Source organism: Beta vulgaris, chromosome 5 (genome assembly GCF_026745355.1).
Source record: "Beta vulgaris subsp. vulgaris cultivar EL10 chromosome 5, EL10.2, whole genome shotgun sequence".
In the NCBI taxonomy this organism is placed as follows: domain Eukaryota; kingdom Viridiplantae; phylum Streptophyta; class Magnoliopsida; order Caryophyllales; family Amaranthaceae; genus Beta; species Beta vulgaris.
Genome location: NC_079206.1, coordinates 39,797,784 through 39,821,612, shown reverse-complemented (window position 1 = coordinate 39,821,612; position 23,829 = coordinate 39,797,784). Strand labels below are relative to the sequence as shown.

At 34.0% G+C, this 23,829-nt stretch overlaps 3 protein-coding genes and 1 long non-coding RNA gene across 9 annotated transcripts; all 4 read right to left on the bottom strand.

Moving 5' to 3' along the window:
• Positions 1 to 652: 652 nt before the first annotated feature.
• On the bottom strand, positions 653 to 2,431 carry LOC130591510 (uncharacterized). The gene is made up of 3 exons (XR_008969261.1): positions 2,094 to 2,431; positions 1,117 to 1,557; positions 653 to 683 (listed from the first exon to the last, which is right to left on the bottom strand). It is a non-coding gene; the product is annotated as an uncharacterized LOC130591510 (long non-coding RNA).
• A 763-nt stretch (positions 2,432 to 3,194) lies between these two features.
• On the bottom strand, positions 3,195 to 6,242 carry LOC130591407 (uncharacterized). Its single transcript, XM_057394721.1, has 3 exons — positions 4,664 to 6,242; positions 3,268 to 3,542; positions 3,195 to 3,209 (listed from the first exon to the last, which is right to left on the bottom strand). The coding sequence occupies exons 1-3, from the start codon at positions 6,240 to 6,242 to the stop codon at positions 3,195 to 3,197; spliced, it is 1,869 nt and encodes a 622-aa protein (XP_057250704.1).
• A 1,757-nt stretch (positions 6,243 to 7,999) lies between these two features.
• On the bottom strand, positions 8,000 to 21,698 carry LOC104893721 (uncharacterized). 6 transcript variants are annotated; one of them, XR_008969503.1, is made up of 11 exons: positions 21,442 to 21,698; positions 20,648 to 20,697; positions 20,467 to 20,568; positions 18,604 to 18,711; positions 18,449 to 18,521; positions 14,993 to 15,320; positions 14,396 to 14,641; positions 13,896 to 14,113; positions 8,284 to 8,395; positions 8,123 to 8,207; positions 8,000 to 8,034 (listed from the first exon to the last, which is right to left on the bottom strand). XR_008969503.1 is itself a non-coding variant. In XM_057395110.1 (4 exons), the coding sequence occupies exons 1-4, from the start codon at positions 16,734 to 16,736 to the stop codon at positions 13,896 to 13,898; spliced, it is 1,614 nt and encodes a 537-aa protein (XP_057251093.1). In that variant the 5' UTR covers positions 16,737 to 17,751; the 3' UTR covers positions 13,865 to 13,895. The 6 variants fall into 6 exon arrangements, 1 of the variants encoding a protein (XP_057251093.1); XR_008969499.1 differs by lacking the exons at positions 18,449 to 18,521; positions 18,604 to 18,711; positions 20,467 to 20,568; positions 20,648 to 20,697; positions 21,442 to 21,698 and adding an exon at positions 15,915 to 17,751; XR_008969502.1 differs by lacking the exons at positions 8,000 to 8,034; positions 8,123 to 8,207; positions 8,284 to 8,395; ... (3 more) ...; positions 20,648 to 20,697; positions 21,442 to 21,698 and adding exons at positions 8,894 to 9,028; positions 9,112 to 9,398; positions 9,724 to 9,881; positions 15,915 to 17,751.
• On the bottom strand, positions 12,387 to 13,655 carry LOC130589348 (uncharacterized). Its single transcript, XM_057394720.1, has one exon. It carries the CDS (start codon positions 13,653 to 13,655, stop codon positions 12,387 to 12,389), a length of 1,269 nt encoding a protein of 422 aa, XP_057250703.1.
• Positions 21,699 to 23,829: the final 2,131 nt, after the last annotated feature.

Below are 23,829 nucleotides of genomic sequence, written 5' to 3'. Positions count from 1 at the left end.
GAGCTTCAGTTAGACTTGTTTATTTTTCAGCTAGTCTTTATGTCTTCAGTTAGACTTGTTTTTTTTTCAGCTACTATTTACAGTGCTTCAGTTAGACTTAAAATTTATATTTACAAATATATGTCATACACTTATTATTTGAGTTAGATTTTTCTTTTTCAGTTGGTGATTGTATTTTTCCAATTAATTTTCAAACAACTTCATTTACACAAATGTATTCCATTCAAAGTAAGTGTAAATGTACAATTATAAAGATAAAAAATATAAAATGAGTTGTGTGCTATTTCTACTGTACATTACAAAAATTAATGGTGTGCTATTTCTACTGTACATTATAATAAAAAATAAAAAAAACAACGTTTGGCAACTAAGAATAACGAAATTTCAACAGTTGCTCTATTTCACTTTGTCTCCAAAATTATTATTCAACACATCTTCTACTTCGCCTCATGATCCTCCTTCGCCGTAAAATGTGTGCTTCTTTTCTATTTGTATCTTTGATCGATTAGTGCTAATTTATCTAGAACAGCCTTTTATCCTTCCTTACTTCTGTCTTGCATCAGTGGAGGTTTGTTTGCAGACCAAACATAACAGTCATGCTTCACTTTCTCTCTCAGTTTGTTTAAAGGATGGTCCACAAGACGAAGCACAAGCCTGCACCGCTCAAGGTTTTTGGTGGCTGCCTGAAAAATAATAAAATCAACACTATTAAAAAAAGTTTCAAAAACAGAAATGTAACAATTAAAAAATAAAACTAACTGAAAACAACCAACAACATCAACTAGTCTTTATAGTGCTTCATTGTTTTTCAGGTAGTCCTTATAATGCTTTCAGCTAGTAATGATTGTGTTTCAGTTAGACTTGATTGTTTTTCAGCTAGTATTTCTTGTGTTTCAGTTAGACTTGTTTATTTCTCAGCTAGTCTTCACAGTGCTTCAGTTATACTTAATTATTTCTCAGCTAGTCTTTATAGTGCTTCAGTTAGACATCTTTGTTTTTCAGCTAGTCTTTCAAGTCCTTCACTAACTGGCTATCATACCCTTTTCTATTAAAGCACTTTCAAAAACAGAAATCTAACAAGCAAAATACTTCCTAAAAACAATAAAGTAATCATACCCTTTTCAGGTCAACAAGTGCAAAATGGTTAGTATTTTGACCATCATACAGCTCCATGGTTTTGATTGCATAGACACCACAATCAAAATTGTTGTCCTTGCTTCTCCAAGGGAAATAAAGAGTTGATGTTTGCCAATGGTGGAGATGATTAAAATCACGACATCTCATAGTAACTTGCATAAAAGAATCAAAAGCACGACACTGCATTTGAAGATCAAAAAGTAAACAACAATTAAAAAACAAGTAATAAAATGGAACAAAAAAAAATACAAATGCTCATAAAAAGGTACGTACAAAGTATGTAAGACTGTTAAATTCATCATGCTTATATCTATCAATGTCCTTCATGTCTGTACGATTGTCAATATTTTCAATCCTTTTAGCTTTCTTGTTCAGCACCAAGACAGTATAATGATCATCCTTGTGAACAGGAACAAAAATCTGCAAGATAAACATAAGATGCAAAAGCAATAAGTCTACCTGACAGAGAACAAAAAACTAAATGAAATACTAAAAACACTAGCTGAAACAAAAACATACACTAACTGAAAGATTGAAAACAATGACTGAAATGTAAATTACTCCAACTCATTTATATACACTAACTGAAATAAAAACATACACTAACTGAAAACATAAACTAGGACTAACTGACAAGTAACATACACTAAGTGAAATAGAAAGATACACTAACTGACATAGAAACATACACTAACTGAAACATAAACTAGTACTAACTGACAACTAACATACACTAACTGAAATAGCAAGATACACTAACTGAAACATAAACTAATACTAACTGACAAGTAACATACACTAACTGACAAAAAATATAAACTAAATGAAACATAAACTAATACTACCTGACATGAAACATACACTAACTGACAACAAATATACACTAAATAAAACATAAAATAATACTAAGTGAAATCAAAACAAATAAAAAAATGGTTAACAATAATACAACTAACCAGTTCAGCTTCTCGAATATCATTCCCTGGAAATGATTTCACCCATGAAGAAATAGCTTCCTTACATTTCTTGTAGTATAAATCATCATCTTTTGTAACCAACTTTTTCTTATTTTCTTCTCATTCCTTCAACTTCTGATCATACTGACTAGTGCCCTCCAGCTTTTTCAAAATAATCTCATTTTCAGCAATCTCACTCTCAAACTGAACCTTTTTTACCTTCTCAGCACACATCCAATTGATATAGTTCTACAACAAAAGAAAACAGATAATATGACAAACTGAAAGACAGAAGATGACCAACTGAAAAAATAATATGACCAACTGAAAAACATAATATGACAAACTGAAAAACAGAAGATGACCAACTGAAAAAATAATATGACCAAATTTAGTTTTCAGTTAGACTTATTAAATGTCAGTTAGACTTATTTATTATTCAGTTAGATTTATTTAGTTTTCAGTTAGACTTATTTAGTTTCCAGTTAGACTTATTAAGTTTTCAGTTAGACTTATTTAGTTTTTAAGTTAGATTTATTTAGTTTTCAGTTAGACTCATTTAGTTTTTAGTTGGGCTTCATATTACTTCATTTAGTCTAATGAAATTTTAAGTTAGCATTTCCACTATTTCAGTTAGACTTCTTTATATTTCATTTAGACTTATTTATTATTCAGCTAGACTTATTTAATTTTCAGTTAGACTTATTTAGTTGTCAGTTACACTTATTTACTTTTCATTAGACTAAAAAAATAATATGACCAACTGAAAAACATAATATGACAAACTGAAAAACAGAAGATGACCAACTGAAAAAATAATATGACCAAATGAAAAAACATATAAAACTAAGCAATAACAATAAACACTTACAAAAGGCATAATATTAAACCAGAATCTCCTTGTTGCAGAAGGTGATTCCTCTTCTTGCCTATTGAACATGAAGGCGCATCCGTCAATAACTCCACTTGTGAGCCAATCTTGACGAGGCATGCTAATTAAGTCGAATTTGTACAACTGAACCGCATAGTTGCTATGAGGATTATCAAAATCCACAATGAGATCACTTGTTAGTTCACTTTGCATAATTTGATTTTTTATCTTCACTTCTTCAGAATCTATATCCAATGACATAAATGTAACATCTTCATACTCATTGTAAAATAGATAATCAACCAGCAACCTTTGCTCAGGAGACAGATCACTCAAATACTTATTATATTGTTGCAAACTTCGACACAATATTATGCCATGATTGTTGACAGGAACAACATGCAATCCAGGTGTAGAAGATGAAACAACACCAGCTTCCTTCTCATCCTCTTCTTTTTTAGCATTGTCAGAAGATGAACCAACTCCTTGTGCACAAACCCTGTCAATGAGGTCCTCCAAACCTTCATCGTCATAATCATCACCTGGTTCCTTAACTCTCACAACTTTCTCAGATTTCTCTGAAGTATGGTGTAACACCCCCAAATTACTCACTTTTAAATAAATAATTTAGTAAATAATATTTGAGTAATTTAGGAGTATTATCGCCACGTGACTAACACGCTTTCGGCAACTAACTACTAAATAACCAAAATAACTTGCAGCGGAAGACTTTAACCAAAAATAATAATACTTCTTTATTAATACAAGTAAATATTGTCCCAATATTTAAAATAAATGAAACACTCTAATCTAGGTGAAGATCCCCCTTCCTAGTATGCTCCCATGCACATCCAAAATTCAACTGCAAATCTGCTTACCAAAAAGGTAAACAGGGCAAAGCCAAATAGGAAAAAGGAAATACGCGTCAGTATAAAACTGAGTACGAAATGTACTAGATAAGTTTTACATTTGTTAGTTCGTAATAATTTTTCGTTTAAGGGTCTTCTGTGAACAATAGGACAACCTTTTATGAACAATAGGAAAAAGTGTCTTTCCAAACACTTGAATAATAATTCAAGAACAACCTTTTATGAACAAACTCTTTCCAAACACTTGAATAGTAATTCAAGAATAACCTTTTAAGAATAAACTCTTTCCAAACAACTTGGATTAAAAATAATCTTGAAAAACAATTCCTCTTCTTATCTCCCCTTCTATTTTGCTAAGTGTGCACACCCCCAAGCTAGTCATCCCATCACGGAGCTATATCAAGGGGTAACTATAATTGCCAACAAGTGGACTTTGAATCTCTTGATATTAATCAAGCGGAAATATAACCATATGACTTGTAAGTCATGAATAAACCTCCTTTCCTCATAAACAACTTTTTGAACATTCAAAGTTCATAAAAACCAATCAACTTTTCCTTGTAAAAATAATTTAATTTTCCAAAAAGGATAACAAAACTTCTATATAAAAATGATTGATAAAATCATTCATTCTTTTTTTTTTTTTTTTTTTTTTTTTTGCTAAATCAAAGAAGTATATTGCAAAGCATTCTCAAAAACAACAACCTACAGAGCAACCAAGGGGAGGCAAACCAACTAGGTTGGACCCCCTACCCCAAGGCCCTCAGACAACATTACACACAAACATAACTAGTAAGATCCCTAAGCCATGTTCTATTAGCTAGAGACACTTTTTTTAGGGAGAACACTATAACATCTTTCTATAACATCTTTTTGTACTCTATTCACTGTGTTATTCACAGAAGACACTTTTTGAGACCAATACACTTCATTTCTAATTCTCCATATGTGATAGACCAGTGCTCCCAGAACAGCAGCATATACCTGCTTCTTAAACTTGGCTTCCTTGCACCTGCTAATCCAGTGCATAAACGACTGCACATTCAGATTACTATGATGAATTCCCATCCATGTGATAATCCTCCTGAGAACAGCCTTGCTGTAGCTACATTCAAAAAACAAATGCTCTTGATTTTCCTCCTGTAATCCACAAATCAGACACTGATATGTTGTTGCAATGCCCATAGCATATAGTCTTTTTGTAGTCTGTATTCTGTCCATTTTCATCAACCACAAGAAGAACCTATGCTTTGGTCTTATCATTCTCTCCCATACATATTTATCCCAGTGTATCTTGGTGAAATTGCCTGTCAATATATTATATATTGACTTGACAGAATATTCAGACATATTCTGTAACACCACTACATTGATCTTGCTTTTCATCTCTTCTTTAACATCACATATCTTCTTCCAGTACCAGCTACATCCTTGAGCAGGCTTGTAATCCCACCAATTATCATTCTTCACATATAATTCACTCACCCATTTAATCCAAAGATTATCTTTTTTATTTTCCAGCGCCCAAGCATATCTACCCATAGTTGCCTTGTTCCAGCATTCTAAGTTCCTCACACCTAATCCACCTGCATTTTTAGGAATACACACCTTCTCCCAAGCAACATATCCCCCTCTGCTACTGAAATAGTTCCCAGACCACAGGTATGCTCTACATACCATCTGTATTTCATGTATAACCTTCTTTGGCAATACAAATATCTGAGACCAGTACACTTGAATACTGAGAAAGACTGCATTTACCAACACCAATCTGCCCTGGTATGAGATGTTCCTGCTGCTCCAGCATCTCACTCTTGCTATTATCTTCTCCACCATCATTAGACAGTCCTTCACTCCCAATCTTCTATGGCTGATTGGGACCCCAAGATATTTAAATGGCAGCTTGCCTCTAGTGAAACCTGAAACATTCAGAATTCTCTGAACTTCTTCTTCCTTCATTCCAGCTGTAAATACTTCAGTCTTGTTCTCATTGACCTCCAAGCCTGAGACATTTGAGAAGTGCTTGAATCCTTGTAGCATCAGATACACTGACTTAAAATCACCCTTGCTGCATAGTATGAGATCATCAGCAAAACACAAGTGGTTGAGCTTTACCCCAGAACATCTTGGATGGAATTTAAACTCTGACTTCTCTCCAATCATCTTCATTGTTCTGGACAAATAGTCCATTCCAATGACAAACAATAAAGGTGACATAGGGTCACCTTGTTTGAGCCCCTTTTTCCCAGCAAAATAACCATAGCAGCTACCATTGATTACCAGTGAATACTTGGGAGATTTTACACATTCCATTATCATCTGTATAAACTTGTCAGGAAATTTAAGAGCTCTTAACATATCTTCAATGAAATTCCAATCTACTGAATCATACGCTTTTTTCAAATCCATCTTGATTATACAACTTGGGCTTGTTTTGTTCCTCCCATAACCCCTCACCATATCTTGGCAAATTAGCACATTGTGAGCTATGAACCTTCCTTTTATGAAATCCCCTTGATTTTCAGCAATGATTTCAGGTAATATCATTCATTCATTCTTTTCACTTCTAAGAGTAAATAATAAAATATTGTAACCATTTCAAACCAAATTTCTAAACCAATCCAACCATTAAATCAATAAACAACTTTATCACATAAAATCATATTTCAAAAGATCTAACTACATAACGTACCTTGATCTCACTACTACAAACAATGCTTAGGAAACCGGTTGAAAACGGCCTAGGAAACCAGACTACAACACGTTTCCATCTCACATGTGTCCTAGGTTAAGAGACCGGTTATAATACAGGGTTTCTTTGATTCTTTGAGAGACCAGTTGTTAGGTAAAACCAGTCTCTTAGATAAGTGTAAATATACTATGAAAAGAGGTTAGCATACCAGTTATCATTTATAACCAGTCTCCTTACCTTACCCTTTGAAACCAGTTATTTACCACAACCGGTTTCTTAGGTGTATTACATGTTTTTTTTTAAATTAAAATGTTACAATATACATACATCTGCTCCTGTATTTGCAGTTCCAGGTATATACGCTTTTAAAAAAAACAAATCTATAAATAACCACAATAATAATAATATTATGAAACAAAAATTCCTGCTTGCTTTATTAATAATTTAAAAAATATTTGCTACATTCAATTTGCATACAAAATCAATTTCACTAGTCAAAGCATCCATTTATTCCAATAATTAATGTCTTTAAATTAAAATTTCTATAATCTAATGATATCGACTAAAATTAAAATTCTAACTTAGCAAATAATATGTACAATTGAATCTTGACTATTGTCTTCAATCTCCATCGTCTCGTGTTTGATTGTTTAAATATTTCACCCACGTATCTCTTAGCTCGTCAATCATCTCTTGCGAATAAGTGCTAGGAATCCCAGGAAAGTACTACAAAATAATTACAAAATAATTATAATCAGAACTAGTATATCTATATTTGATCACTTTCATATATACAAACTCGGCAAGAAAAAATCAAAGCAAAAATAATCGAATTTCTAAAGTAATCAAAGTGCAACTGAAGACATATGTTGTATGTTGTATATCTGAGATCCTAAAAATCATTAATTTGGCAATATAGAAATAATTATAGGCATATATATTCCGTATTTGAGATCTGCTACTATATTACTATGACATCACATCATCACATGATAGCTTATTAAGGCTGTTTAGGTCTAACAATTTTTTTAAGGGAGGTCTACCAAATTATTGTCTAGCACCTAAGGAGTCTGATCTATTAAAGTGGGGTTGACAATTAACGTCCTACACCAAAAACAAAAAACAATTCATGTTTCATAGTATTTTGAATGTACTTATCTAACTCTTACCAAAATGGACATGGCATAAAAGTCACGACAAAAACAACTCAGTTTCCACCACAATCTTTACAAAAATCATCATCTCCTTGCATTCTTTACCCGAACAACGAATGAAGTAAAAACAGCAATGGCAAGCAAATAGTAAATACAACAAACATGCATATCACAAAAAAAGACGCTCAAATTGGATATTCAAAAACCATTAACTTGTGAAAACTTGAAAAAATATCCAAAGAAGTTACGAAGTTACCTTATCAGGAATTAATTGTCGTCTACTTGCGATAGTTTCAATCATGTAACGACAAACATAATAGCCACAATCCAGGGAGGCCAGGGCTTGACGAGGACACTGTCATAAAAACGTTCACATAAATCAAGAACATAACTATTCCTATTTAAATGTGTCAATACATGCAATATATTTTTATTATACAAACCTGTATCTTGTTCCACCTTATAGCAGGATTCTTTTTCAATTTCTTGACGTCCTTTCGATGAACCATGCTAAATTTTACAATGCCTCTAAAAAAAATTTACCTAATTAGATGAAGACATTGATATATAATAGGATAATATTAGTAAACTATGACTAACTCACATACTCGTTGATGATCCGTTCGGCAAATTCACGGATATGATCTGCTCCACTAGGATCAAGCCAAAAAACAATTCCGTTCCAAGGGCTTATGGCAACCAACATCCAATGTCTCCTATATGCAACTTATTAGCAAAACAAATACTCATATATGCTAATTTAGTTCACATTGCAATATATTACACATACACACTTACTTTTCATGAAATGGTGCAAAAAATAATTGATTCAAGTTTTTGCCTTCATTGCACCCGAAAACACGACATAAATAGTCAGATCGTTCTTCTTCTATAGTTGGAGTCCATGGAGCTAGATAATTAGGATCACAAAATCCATACACCCCGGAAATGCCATCTTTCTGACATGATTCACTTAATTTCCTAGAATAACAAAATGAGCTCATAGAGACACTTATTGAAATCGACAATTATTTGAAAAATAAGACAATTGAAAGTCGACTAAATACATACTTCATGAGAATCGACATGTGAGCTGCTCCCATCTCTCTTTGGAAGCACCAATCCAGTATGTCTTCATAATCAAGCCTTACCTCTTGCTCATTGTGAAATACGCTATCCGGGATCGATAATATGATGCATCCACGCGTCTTTTTCATCACCATAGCTTCTTTCTTCAAAGTCCTCAGCAAATCAGTGGTCACCTTAGCATGATCCTTATCAGTAATGTCATACTTCTGAGTGGTTGATGTTTGTGAAGCTGGTGATTGTGAGACAACAACCTTTGCTGCCTGCTTTTTATACTTGCAAACAAAAATGATTAATTGAGTTGCAAAAGCTACATTTGTAATAAAGGTATTTGTAGTTGCAATACCTTGACATGAATGATCAGTGTACCTTTGTCTTTGGAAAAATTAAGTGAGCAGGCCAAGAAACAAAGGTACACTTTGCTTGACACACTACACTACACTCCTCATTAGGACATGGCAATGGTGCAGTTGGCACAATATCTTTGGTAATAGAGACTCGACGATAGTCTTGGGATAAAGAGGTGAAATGATTGAAAGTCACTTCCGTTGACCCTGGTATGTGCACTTGTCCAATTGCAACAATTTGAATCTCAAACTCATTCTCAATCGCCAAACAACAATCATGAATACCCTAATCCATAAGAAAAATAACACTTACTCAAGTGTAAACAAGAATTTCCATAACTTGGAATAAAGTAGGAAAGATCAACATCATCAATAAAGATCAAAATGTAACCATTTTATTCAGCTGCCCATTATTTAAGATCAACATCATCAATTAAGTTTCACCGTAATGGTCAAATTTTTTTAGGTGCGTGCTAGATTTACAGTTCATGAAGGTCAGACATCAAGGACTCCAAGTCCAATTCCAACGTTTTGGATATCATCTTAGAAGCACAGAATTTAGGTTCAATGTTTTAGTATGTTTTGGCTACTTCATAATATTACATACTTACCCTTCAGTTCTTTCAAGCCTAAACTGTATTCTTAACACAAGAAGACAGAAACACAGCATTTGGTGGAAGTTGGGTTGTAACCATGTATATGATGCTTGCATCTCTGGCACTTGTCCTATGGCTGTCAGATTATATAGTCGCAGCAGCTCAACTCATAACTGTTAAAGAGTAAAATGTTGCACACAAAAAATAAGATTTTTTGATGTTGGTTAAATCACAGCTTAATTGATCCAGTTCTTTAAACTTATCCCAATTTTATAAATAACAATAAGAGGTTGCAGGACTAGATGGTATATGACGTCTACAATCAAAGAGCAACTGTTTCAGTATTCATGCTATAAAATCTAAGTGCTCACTGACCTGAGCATCCTCAGTTTGGAGAGCAGCTCTTCCCATTGTGTTAAGTAAACCAGACACAAGTAGCTAATTATCATTTTTTTTTTTGACATATTTTCATCATCAAATCCACAAGTGAACAATGCAGTAATAGGACATGAGTTCTATGTGACTGATCCTTACATGTTTCTGCACTAGCTTTATTAGCCTAGTGCTAAGAATCAAAGTATTGAAATGGGGGTGGGACATGAGCTCTTTTGTCCAAATTGTATGCTGGGATATAGGCTCAGAAAAAGAAAAAAAAAAGCAAGCACAGAACTCTATTACCAACTGTCAATGTGCAATTGAAAAAAATCTTGCACAAAAAAAAAGAAAAAGAATGGGGGAAACAAACAAAAAGCAGCAGGCCATCAATAGACACAGATGCACAAATTTTAACAGAAATCTTTCACATAGCCATATATAGGAGGAGTTATAGGGTGTTCATACCTGAGGCAATATATGCTCACTGCCCGAGTGTCATAGTCCATTTCGCGCAAACGAATACTCGTAGGGGAGGGATTGACAGGTTCATTTCCAGAAACAACATTCTCAGGCAAACGAACAACGTAGGGTTCAGGGTCGGGCTGTCGCTCGTGGTTTTGAGGTTGAGATTTTAAAGGGCTTAACATACCTTTAGACCATTGAGAAAACCCATCACCTGTAGTAAGGTTGACTAAAGTAAAACCTAATTCGTCATACTCGACTCCGGCATGTGAATCAACCCAATTGCATCTAAAAACCGGTATCGAAAATCCAATGTATTGCAACTCAATGATCTCCTCAATGACCCCATAGTATGATATTTTACCACGTACAGGATGCTTGTCTTTAGAGCTAGCAAAATGCATTGCCTCAGCTTCAACTGTTACCCCACTATTCAACATAGTACTATTTTCATCCTGATCCCTAGTGTAGAATGTACAACCGTTTATAACATATCCTGAATAAAAAGAGGCATTGAAATTAGGTCCATACGCTAGATTCTTGAGTCGATCAGAAATGGAATTGGATGAATCTCCATGTTGTTCCATAACTTAAGTTTTCAACCAAGTGCTGAATGATTTGTTATGTTCGGTTAGTAATGATTTCTCATTTCCTCTTCGATTGTATTGCCTTAAATAAGCAATGTGCTGCTTAATATACGGTGCAACTTCATCCTCGTTAAAAAGAATATAAGTGTGCGCAATTTGCCACTGCTGATGAGACAAGTCAAGTTGCTTACGACCTAAAGTACCTTTTCCTTCCATTCTTCCACTATGTCGTGATATAGGAAGCCCAATCGTCTTCGCATTTGCTAAAAATTCACTACAATATCCAGCAGCATCTTCATAAAGGACTCGCTCAGCAATACAACCTTCCGGTCTAAAGTGATTTTTGACATATCCCTTATAAGTTTTCATTTGTCTTTCAAAGGGATATTGATTTCTCAAATAAACGGGACCACAAAATCTTACCTCTCTCACCAAATGAACAGTCAAATGAACCATGATATCAAAAAATGATGGAGGGAAGCACATCTCTAATTGGCACAGAATGATGGCAATTGAAGTTTCCAAAGAATTCAAGTCTTTAGGATCTATGACTTTGCTATATATTGCATTAAAGAAAGAACACAATCTGATAATAGCAAATCGGACTTTTTTAGGTAAAATTGAACGAATGGCCACAGGTAGCAAGTGTTGCATCAAAACATGGCAATCATGAGACTTAAGACCCTGAAGCTTCAAATTTCCCATTGAAACAAGACTTCGAATATTAGAAGAATAACCCTCAGGTACTTTTACACCCGCTAAACATTCACAAAATTCTTTTTTCTCTTTTCTCGACAGTGTATAAGCAGCTGGAGGCAAAAATTTTCTATTGTTTCTTTCAACGACGTGGAGCTCTTCTCTTATCCCGAATGCTTTTAAATCTTCTCTAGCACTAACACCATCCTTCGTCTTACCCGAGATATTCAATAGTGTTCCAACTAAGCTATCACACACATTCTTCTCAATATGCATCACATCTAGAGAATGTCTCACAAACAAAAATCTCCAATAGGGCAAACGCCATAACTCCGAACATTTCTTATATCCCTGTTTAGGAAGTTTGGTCCCTCGGTTCTTTCCAAATGTAATCCCGAGATCTTTAACTTTTTCAAACACCTCCATACCAGTTAAGACTCTTGGACGTCCCCGAAGTTCTTGTTCCCCGTCAAAATCCTTTTTCAATTTACGATAAGGATGATCATATGGCAAAAATCGACGATGTACATCAAAGATATCCTTTCCAGATGATGGAAGCTACTTTCCTCTTGTACCATCCTCACATATAGGACAAGGGTGTTTTCCTTTCGTGGTATACCCAGAAAGATTACCATAGGCTGGATAATCTTGAATGGTGCAAAACAACAATGTTCTAAGATTAAACGTCTCATTTCGGTGTGCATCATACACTTCTGAATCCCATAGCATCTTCAAATCATCAATGAGGGGAGCTAAGTACACATCAATGTCATTTCCTGGTTGTTTAGGACCAGAAATCAACAATGAAAGCATCATGTACTTTTTCATACATAACAAAGGAGGTAGGTTGTAGGTAACCAAAATTAGTGACCAAGTACTATAGGTCGAACTAAGCGAGCGAAATGGATTCATACCATCTGTGGATAATGCAAGGCGTAGGTTTCGTTCTTCTTTACCAAACTCAGGGAATTTTCCATCAATAAACCTCCATTGCGGGGAGTCAGCCGGGTGTCTAAGCTTATCATCCTTAATACGACCGTTATGATGCCATGTCAACTTTTCAGCATCTCCAGCATTTGAAAAAAGACGTTTAAATCTTGGTATTATATGAAAGTACCAAAGAACCTTAGCTGGAACTCCTTCCTTCTTCTTATACCGTGAGGCATTGCAAACAGGGCAACTTTGTAATGATTCATGTTCATTTCTATATAATATGCAATCATTAGGGCAAGCATGGATTTTATCATAAGACAAGCTCATTGAGGACAAAATCTTTTTTGCCTCATATGTATTACTCGGAAGTACATTATCGCTAGGAAGGATATCTTTCACTACTTCAAGGAATTCAGTAAAACCTGCATCGCTCAACCCATGACCTGCCTTCAAATTATATAACCTAAGTACACTTGACAATCTTGTATACCTTTCGCACCCTTTATACCAAGGCTTTTCAGAATCAACTAACAATTTCTCAAATGTAGAAGGATTCTCATCAAACTTACCATGAACATCCCGTAACATATCCTCTAACCTATCACCTTCATCAACACTAGGACCTTCATCTTCCTCCACACTTTTTCTAGAAGAACCTTCCATATCCTCCCCATGCCAAATCCAAACAGTATATGTTATATCAAAAGCCGATCTGCTCAAATGATTAAGTATTTCATCTACTCTTTTATGCAAAAAATTATGGCACCTAAAACAAGGACAAGGTAACCTAGTACGACCTCCGGAGTTCTTAATGGCGAAATTGATAAATTCCTTTACTCCTGCCATATATTCTAGATCACCCGGTTTTGACTTTGGTATCCAACTGCGATCCATATCTACACACTAAGAATTTAACATATCTGAATATATCCGGAGAACATTAAGCCGCCAAAATTTTCCTATAAATTGGTATAAAAGCATGCATTCACATCCTAAGTGAGGTTACACTTAAAAGGACAATCTCAAATAAGGGACTATGTGGAGCCTATTCCTAATGAGAAAATCCTAAACAGGTACTAGGTCAATGCAAATGAATATATGCAATCAAACACAAAAGTAGGAAAATTTTCTTACCTAATTAATCCACGTATAGACAAAGCAATTCAAGGTGCTAGCAACAACACAAGTCACACCTAAAATGAACAATAAACACATAAGATAAGTTAAATCGTTAAATGATAAAATTGCATCCAACTCTTTATTTCCTCCTTTCTCTTTATCTCCTTGAAGACCACCATCATCATCAGCATTGCCAGTCTTCTTATCATCTTCCTTTGGTTCTTTCTCATTATCTTCATTCAAAAACAAAAACAATAAAAAAAAATATAAATACACAATAACTGAAAAACACAAAATCAAAAATGAATCAATTCATTGACAAACTGAAAATTTTTCCACCAGATTAAATAAAAACAAATACCAAAATTTCATTTGGTATTTATATGATATTCAGCTAGTATTAATATTATTTCAGTTAGAATATCAGACTTTTCAGTTGGTCTTTTTATTCTTTCAGTTAGCTATTTAACTTTTTCATTTAAGCAAACTGAAACAATACAATAAGAAGAACTTACTTCCACCTTCCTCTCCATCTCCATGAACACCAGCATCCTTATCTCCTCCTTTGTCTTCATCTCCTTGAAGACCAACATCACCATTATCATCAGCATCATCATCCTTTGTCTCATTATAATTCTGGTGATCCTTATCATCACCACCATCATCATCATCATCATCATCATCATCATCATCATCATCATCATCAGCAGCAGCAGCAGCATTCCTCTTCTTCTCATCCTCCTCTCCTTCTTTTTCATCATCTTCATTCAAAACATAAAAAAACAACTAAATACACATGAACTGAAACAATGTTTCCACCAGATGAAAAAAAAAAAACATCAACTGAAAACATCCAGCAATCAAATGAAAACTTAATTGAAGTGAAAAAATTCATTTAGTATTCATCTCATTTTCAGCTGGTGTTCATATTATTTCAGTTAGACTGTCAAAGTTTTCAGTTGGTCTTTTTATTCTTTCAGTTAGAGTCTCAAAGTTAGCTATTTCACTTCTTCATTTAAACATTTCTTTCAGTTAGAGTCTAAAATTTTTATTCCAACCAGATTACAAAACTACAACAACAAAATGAAAACAATATAATGAAAGGAACTTACTTCCTTCTTTCTCTTCAACTCCATGAACACCAGAATCCAAATCAGGAACATCTTTATTTCTTCCAAACTCCAATTCAACAGGCCGCTTCACCAATAGTGAAATTGTAGGATCAACTTTGTTTGCACTGTCTTTCGCTTCCAAATGACGCTTGCATATGTCGTCAATTTGACTCAGAAAATCTGGGTTAAATACTTCACTGTCATCCAGAGAAATACTGTCTTGAGACAGCTTCTCGCCTTCCTCCCGAATATTTTGGGCAATCTCCAAGTTCACTTGACAGAATGCAAGCGCATTCCTCTTCAACTTGTGCATGTTCTTCACATATTCCTTCAATTAAAAGAGCAAAACAAAATAAACAAACAAATCAATATGATGATGACACAGAAACAACATAAACAAAAATATAAGGACCAACTGAAAGAATCCAACAATCAAATGAAAACTTAAATGAAATAAAAATAAACTTATTTAGTTTTCAGTTACACTAATTTAGTTTCCAGATAGACTTATTTAGTTTTCAGTTAGACTTATTTAGTTTTCAGTTAGACTTATGTACTCTTCAGTTAGACTTATGTACTCTTCAGTTAGACTTATTTAGTTTTCAGTTAGACTTATGTACTCTTCAGTTAGACTTCTTTAGTTTTCAGTTAGACTTATTTAGTTTTCAGCTAGACTTATTTACTTCTCAGTTAGACTTATTTACTTTTCAGTTAGACTAATATAATTTTCAGTTAGACTTATTTACTCTTCAGTTAGATAGTTTCAGTTAGACTTCTTTATTTCTAAGTTACACTTCTTTACTTTTCAGTTAGACTTATTTGCTCTTCAGCTAGAACTGACATTATTTCAGTTAGAGGTTAACAGTCTTCACTTAGAGTTCAAGAGTAAAAAAAATAAAAACATAAGATAAATGAAACTCACAGGAACATCAAGAGCATCTATTTCCTCATCAGTCATCAAACTATGAGGAAGATCCATAATAAGCTGCCTAGTTGAAGGTGATGGACCCTCAACCACCTTCATTATAGGAGAACCAGACTTCCTACTAGCAGCACTAACACTAGGAGCTTTAAACTCAACCTTCTGTTTTTCACGCTTCACCGGCAGAATAAAATCCATGTTGATCTCAAACTGCTTCACAACACTACTCAAATCCTTCTCTTCCTGCCAATAAGTGATAAATGGCTTACTGACATTTGAATAATCCAGATTACGACACTTGAAGTTGTGAATAACAGCAAGAGTCAAAGCGCTAACGCATCCCCGAAGCTTGAATGTTACTTTCTTCTGTCCAAGCTCATTCTTCTTCATCATAATAGACTGATGACAGTCCAAAACAGCAGCACAAAGACTTATATATCCACACCAGTCATAACTTGAAATTGTAGATGCATCTTCTAAACTCTTGGCACATTTCAGCACAGGCCCTAAATCAGCTATAGGACATAGAAGCTTGGACAACGAAAAGATAACAAATAACTTCTTCAAATCATCCCCGGATTGATATTTCTTAAACAAATCATCCCAATTTTTTCTACCAATGTATGGCTTCTTGGGGTCAGAAATACCAAGAAACCTATGCCAATCCTTCCTGGCACTTCCAGCCTCTATCTGACTACCTTTCCTTCTAAAGGCGTCATCATCTATAACCTCTACTGGTCTATCTGACACAGGTAAACCCAAAACATCACTAATGGTAAACTTATTAAAAATCAGTTTACCATTCTTTGTTGAAAACATCATTCCAGATGCATTGTAATTCAACAACACCTCCAAATTCAGATTAGGACAAAACTTCTTTATCCTAATATCTAAGAGACTCCCAAACCCAATATCCCTAATCACTAGTAGAATAAATGCTATTTGAAGCGGTTAAAAAGTGTCATATTGCTGCGGATTTGGGCGCGCAGCAATTAAGGGCGCAGCAATAGGTATTAAATATATTGCTGCGGTTTTTAAGAAAAAACCGCAGCAATATACTCTATTTTACTAATATAGAATAAGCATATTGTTGCGGTTTTGACTAGGAACCGCAGCAATATGTCAAGGTGTAGGTCAAAAAAATTTTTTTTTTTTTTTTTGCATTTTACCGTTAAATTCGATAGATAACAAAATTCAAAAAAAATAACAAAAATTCATACAAACTTAACATTGATTCTAACACAAACAAAAAAATAAAGTGACTAACTTATATTACATCTGGAAAAAAACAGATCTGAAATAATTACAAAAAACGAAAAAAACAGATATAAAATAATAAAAAAACGAAAAAAACAGATATAAAATAATAAAAAAACGAAAAAAACAACAAATATGTAACAACAGACCTGAAATAATTACAAAAACGAAAAAAACAGATAAAAATAAAAATAAAAAACAACAAAATACTACAGATCTAAAACAAATATGTAACAATTGAAAATAAAAAAAAATCCTAAAACATAAAGATAGAGGAACGAAAAAATCTACAACATAAAATTACAGATCTAAAAAAAGAACCCTAAAAATAATAAACTGAAAATAAAAAAAAATTATAAAACATAAAATTTACAGATCTAATAACAACTCTTAAAATAACAAACTGAAAATAAAAAAAATTCCTAAAACATAAAATTTACAGATCCAAAAAAACGAAAAAAAAATGAAAAGAACGAAAAAAGGAAAAATAAAAAAACGTGGTTGGAAATTTGTGACTGGATCTGGCCGAAATAACAAACCGCCCGACGAAGGAACAAACCGATGAAGAACGTTGGCCGATGAAGAAACAAACTGATGAGAACGAACGGCCGATGAAGAACAAAACCGATGAAGAACGAACGGCCCGAACAGACGACCAACCAACGAACTAACGACAACCCACGAACGGCGGAACAAAGATAGAGGAACGAATGGCCGATGAAGAACGAACCAACGAACCAACGAACCGCGGAACGAACGAAAAGGACGCAAGAAAAGGAAGAGGAGAGGGTAGGAGTTGGCCGGAAGTTTTCAGGAGAGAGAGGGAGGAATAAGAGAGAGGCAAAACAGAGAAGGAGATTTTCAGGAGAGAGAGAGAGCAGCGAAATGAGGGAGGAATAGGAGTGAGGAGGCGCCTATTTAGGTTGTATTTAGGGTTTTAATTTTTTTTGGTAAGATATATTGTTGCGGTTTCTGACAAAAACCGCAGCAATATATATTAAAATATTATTTTTTAAATATATTGCTACGATTTTTGTCAAAAACCGCAGCAATATATCTGGTCAAATGTCAACTTTTTTTTCAAACTTTTTTCCGTTGAAACAATATTGATGCGGTTTCTGTCGAGAACCGCAGCAATATGGTATTTTATATTTTATCTTTTTTTTTAACGTGATATATTGCTGCGTATGGGTAAAACCGCAGCAATACCATCGCAGCAAATAGCATTTATTCTACTAGTGAATGTCTCTTTTTTGCTCATCACTCAAATTACTAACCACTTCATTTGAATGGGAATAGTCTGACAATACTTGTAGACTAATTGACTTCATTTCTTGCTCAGTGAAATTCCTAACAAAAGTGAACAAAAATAACTTTAAAAAGAAAAAAAACAATCATATAATATAAAAGGAGAATCATGAAAAAAACATACGATCTATCAAATGTGTCTTTCTGTTCATCGGGATTAGATCTTGAAAATGAAAACTTGATTGGTGATAAATCAAATTTGCCTTTCTTCTTAGACAATGATTTATCACATCTGAAAGAAAGAAAGTTTAATCAAACAATAAAACTAACTGAAAACAAAAACAGCATCAACTGAAAGAATACAAAGATCAACTGAAAGAATACAAAGTTCAACTGAAAGAATACCAACATCAACTGAAAGAAGACCACCATCAACTGAAAGAATACAAAGAGCAAATGAAAGAAGACCACCATGAACTGAAAGAATACAAAGGTCATTTGCTTATTTTCCACTTGTTTATTTTTCAGCTACTCGAGATTCAGTTAGTTATATTCAGTTAGACATGCTTGTGTTTCAGCTAGTCATTATTGTGCTTCAGTTAGCCTTGTTAATTTTTCATGTAGTTTATATAGCGCTTCAGTTAGCCTTGTTTATTTTTCAGGTAGTCTATATAGTGCTTAGTTAGACTTGTTTGTGTTTCAGGTAGTCTATATAGTGCTTCAGTTAGACTTGTTTGCATTTCAACTTATATTAATTGTGCTTCAGTTACACTTGTTTATTTTTCAGATAGTCTTTACAGTCCTTCAAAGTAACTTCTTTGTTTTTCAGCTAGTATTTGTTGTGCTTCAGTTAGCCTTGTTTATTTTTCAGCTAATCTATATAGTGCTTCAGTTAGACTTATTTATTTTTCAGCTAGTGTATATAGTGCTTCAGTTAGACTTGTTTGTTTTTCAGGTAGTCTATATAGTGCTTCAGTTAGACTTGTTTGTTTCTCAGCTAGTCTCTACAGTCCTTCAAAGTAACTTCTTTATTGTGCTTCACTTAGACTTGTTTGTTTATCAACTAGTCCTTATTATTTCATTTAGTATAATTATTCTTTCATTTCATTCTATTCCAATTACACTTAAAATTTTCATTGAAAATTTACATTGCTTCAGTTAGACTTGTTTGTTTTATCAGCTAGTCTATATAGTGCTTCAGTTAGACATGTTTGTTTTATCAGCTAGTCTATATAGTGCTTCAGTTAGACATGTTTGTTTTTCAGCTAGTCAATATAGTGCTTCAGATAGACTTGTTCGTTTTTCAGCAAGTATATATAGTGCTTCAGATAAACTTGTTCGTTTTTCAGCTAGTCTATATAGTGCTTCAGATAGACTTGTTTGTTTTTCAGATAGACTTCTCCGTTTTTCAGCTAGTCTATATAGTGCTTCAGATAGACTTGTATGTTTTTCAGATAGTCTAAATAGTGCTTCAGTTAGACTTCTTTATTTTTCAGTTGGTCTTCTTACTATTTTATTTAGTATAATGACTCTTTATTTCATTGTTTTCCAATGAGACTAAAAATATTCAGTTACAATTTACATTGTTTCAGTTACACTACTTCATTTTTCAGTTACACTTCTTCATTTTTCAGTTACACAACTTTATTTTTTAAAAAAAAGTAAAGGAAAACAAATGAAAAACACCAAAAGAAAGGTAGAAATGTCTAAATGAAACAAAAACAACATCAACTGAAAGAATATAAGAAGCAACTGAACAATACTAGAATCAACTGAAACAATACAAGAATCAACTGAAGGAATATAAATATCAACTGAAAAACAACATCAACTGAAAGAATACAAGTAGCAACTGAAAGAATACTATAATCAACTGAAAGAATATAAATATCAATTGAAAAACAACAACAACTGAAAACATATGTGTATAAAACAACAAAAACTGAAACACAAACCCTAACAACATGAAATAAATACACTAATAAATTGAAAACATCCAAAAATAGAAAAATAAATATCTCAACTACACTAAGAACTTGAAATCTACCTTGGATCATAATCACCATCTTTCTCTTTCTTCTTCCCAGCAGTAGACAGTGCCCAAATTTTTCCTGAAGATGCGACACTCTTCACCTTCTTCGACTTCGGGCTACATTACAATTACAACAACAAAAACGCTAAAAATTTGAAAAAAAAAAAATTGCAGCAAAAATCAAACGAAATTATACCTAAAATCATCATCTCTGATCCTCTTCACCATATTTGCGATGCAACAGTACTGAATTACGAACAAAAAAACACGCTAAGTTTCAACAGCAGAGAAGCAGAAAAATTCTAGATATAATCAGTAAATAATATATCGGTTTCTTTGAAAAGAAGAAGAATCAGTTTTAAAACTAGCGAGAATCAAGCAGATATCCAAAAAACAGTTTCAAACTCGAAAAAAGATAATGACCTAATAACCGTTAAATGTTTTTTCTAAAAATAAACAAAACTGCTGATCAACAAAACAAATATGAAAAAAAAACCCGCGAGTTTTTGATGGGCTAAGCCCGTCCGACGGAAGGTATTGGGTCAGACAGTCTGACCCAATACTTTCACTTCTAAAAAAATAAGTTTTCCTTAAATCTATGTTTATCTATATCTTTAATAACCAATAGATTTCTTTTTATCTCATACTATTTTATTATCTCAAATTCTTTTTTTTAGAAACAATTTTCGAAAATCTTATATTTTATAAAAACATTTTTAAAACGATTATTTACTAAAAACACATTTTAATGAAAATTCTTTTATAAAACGTTTTTATTAAAATTTTATCATTTTTAATAAACTTGCTTTTCAAATTTCAATCTCCTTTTATATAGATATACAAAATTAACATAATTATTTATTTTCCTTAACTCCAAGAAAATAATAATTATACTTATATTTCTTTAATTAGCACATAATATATCACCTACTTCAAGTACATTACACTTTGCATAGTATAACTACATTTTGGAAAGTTTGGAATATTAACTTAGACTTCAATCTTGATTCTTCATTTCTTCAAAGTCTTCATTTATTTATTCCTTTCTCAACCATCTGTTACAAACTTTCATATTATAATATATTATATTATTTTTCATCATCAAAACTTAACATCCACACACACAACAAATTCCCCTTTTTGATGATGACAAACACTAATATAATATTATTAAGTAATCACTATTCCCTCTCAAAGTATCCATTCCCCCTTAACATATGCATCTATTATTCTTATTCTTATTCCCCTTATCATCCATTCATACATTTAACCAATAGCATCTATTTTCCAATATCACCACATGCTCATATATTATATTCAATCCTTTTATCATAACATGAAATATCTTACTCACACAAGTAGAATATTATATATTGCTTTTCCCCCTTTTAGCATCTTCAAAAAGCACTAAAAGACAAAAACCATCCACATAGTCATAAGTCATAACATTCCAAAATAAAACCAGTAGCTCAACCAATCCAGCTAGTGATACTGGTGATACATTCATCACCAATTCACAATCAACATATTATCCAAAAAAAAAAACAACCATAAAGTATCACAAAAACACCTTTTAAAATCGACAAGTTTAGCAAAAACTACAAGACTAGCCAAATTCACAAAGTACAACCAAGATCAAGGGGGGTTGGTTTGAGAAGTAGAGAGATAGTAGACATTAGCTGTCTGTGCTGCTGCGCCGCAAGCCTATCACGTGCTCGCCCACGTGCCAGTAACTGCTGGAGTTGTTTCTTTACTTGGCCAACCTCTTTTTGCATTTTCAGACAACCCACACAAGCTTCCTTAGGCTGAAACCCCAAAAAAGTCTTTCTTCAATAATTCCCCTCCCATAACACACAACTCCATTCTACTTAACATACCATCTCCCATGATATCTCTACAAGTCACTCCTTTTGAGGAAGGAGTCAATACATCATAGGCCCTAAAAATTCTGGTGAGCCACAAGCCGTACGGGTAATAAGGGGGAGAGGGTAACAGATGCTTCATATGCGGAAGCATGAGATGGGGTAAGCTAATAGGGTGTCCTTGGTTTAACAGCCACATCACAACCTGTTCCATGATTAAACAATCACCTCTGTTTTCAATCCTAGGAAGAATAGTTTTGGTTATTAAGCTTCGAAGCAGCTTATGCTTAGCCGAAAGTAAAGGGGCAGGGAAGATTTGTGCGTGAGGCAGTGGTTGATCAGAGAGGGTTTGGGAGATTCTTACACTGTCCACGACATGAACAAATGACGAAACTTGTGATGTGTAATCACTAAAACCAGCATAAAGAACACCAAGGATTTGGGCTAGATCCTCCACAAAGACAGTCAATTCAATTTCATTTACAGTAGCCCTAAGAGTCAAATCCACAGAAATTTCACAAGAAGTGTAAAACTGCCTACTTTCTTCTTCATAAAGGGTGTCATTATAATTAACTCAATTTGCCCAACCTTGAGTAGTAAGAGAGTCCGAAAGAAATGCAAAATTCGGATCGTGATATCCAAGAATCCGGAAAAATTCGACCGGAGAGAATATCTATACCAGAAGTTGAAACTCGCAGCCTTTTAGAAGAGACCGGAAGGGATTGAGTGTTACCAGTAACGCCGGAAGCATGCCATTTACGAGGAGGCAGTGAGGCGGTTGTTGTGGCAGCAGAATTTGACGGCAGTGAAGAGGCGCGAGGAGGTGCAGTAGAGGAGGGAAAAACCGGAACTTGGCGAAGTGGGGTTTGCTTGACCGTTTTCTTTACCGCTTTCTTGATCGTTTTCTTGACCGGTATTTTTTGTTGAGGATGTGATTTTTTGAGAGGGGTTTTGCTTTTGGAGGCTGTAGGGCCAGAGGGTGGTAGTGATGGAGGAGTAGGTGCGCAGGGAGGAGAAGGTGGTGGAGGCGCTGGAGTAGGTGTAGGGTTACGAGGAGGAGATGACGGTGGAGAGGGCGGATCTGGGGAAGAGGAAGTGGCAGGGGTGGTGGCAGATTTCTTGGTGGGCTGCCGGGTGGTCTTTCTCTTTACCATTGTTAGGGTTTGCAAGGTAGGGAGAAGGTGAGAGAGAAAATGAAAGGGGGTTTTCTGATTTTGAATCTCAAAAGGTGGGGAAATGAGATGGGTGAGATGGGTTTGGGTAGAGGAAGAGGCGCGAATGTGTGGTCGAGCTGGGTAGTATTTGGGATGGGCGTGCGTTTGGCCTGAGTAAGGTTTGGGATGGGTGAAGGTTAATACTATGAAACATGGCAGCCTAGCATATTTAAAAAAATAATTTTGAAAACTTTTTGAAACCAATGTTCTGTATTTTATTCAAAGCAACATCACTGTTATTTTTTAAGAAAAACAAGTATGACACATTTATGATTCTTTTATTGAATTTTATGAAGCATCTT

Bases quoted from the DNA above. Each gene is read 5' to 3' on its own strand.
- LOC130591407 (XM_057394721.1), bottom strand. From the start codon at position 6,242: ATGGATTTGAAAAAAGCGTATGATTCAGTAGATTGGAATTTCATTGAA. The intron at 3,543-4,663 runs GTGTCTCTAGCT...ACCATACTTCAG, and splicing joins TAGTGTTCTCCCTAAAAAAA to AGAAATCTGAGAAAGTTGTG.
- LOC130589348 (XM_057394720.1), bottom strand. From the start codon at position 13,655: ATGGATCGCAGTTGGATACCAAAGTCAAAACCGGGTGATCTAGAATAT.
- LOC104893721 (XM_057395110.1), bottom strand. From the start codon at position 16,736: ATGATGTTTTCAACAAAGAATGGTAAACTGATTTTTAATAAGTTTACC. The intron at 15,321-15,914 runs GTGAGTTTCATT...TTTTAATTGAAG, and splicing joins TAGATGCTCTTGATGTTCCT to GAATATGTGAAGAACATGCA. The intron at 14,114-14,395 runs GTAAGTTCTTCT...TTTTGAATGAAG, and splicing joins AGATGGAGAGGAAGGTGGAA to ATAATGAGAAAGAACCAAAG.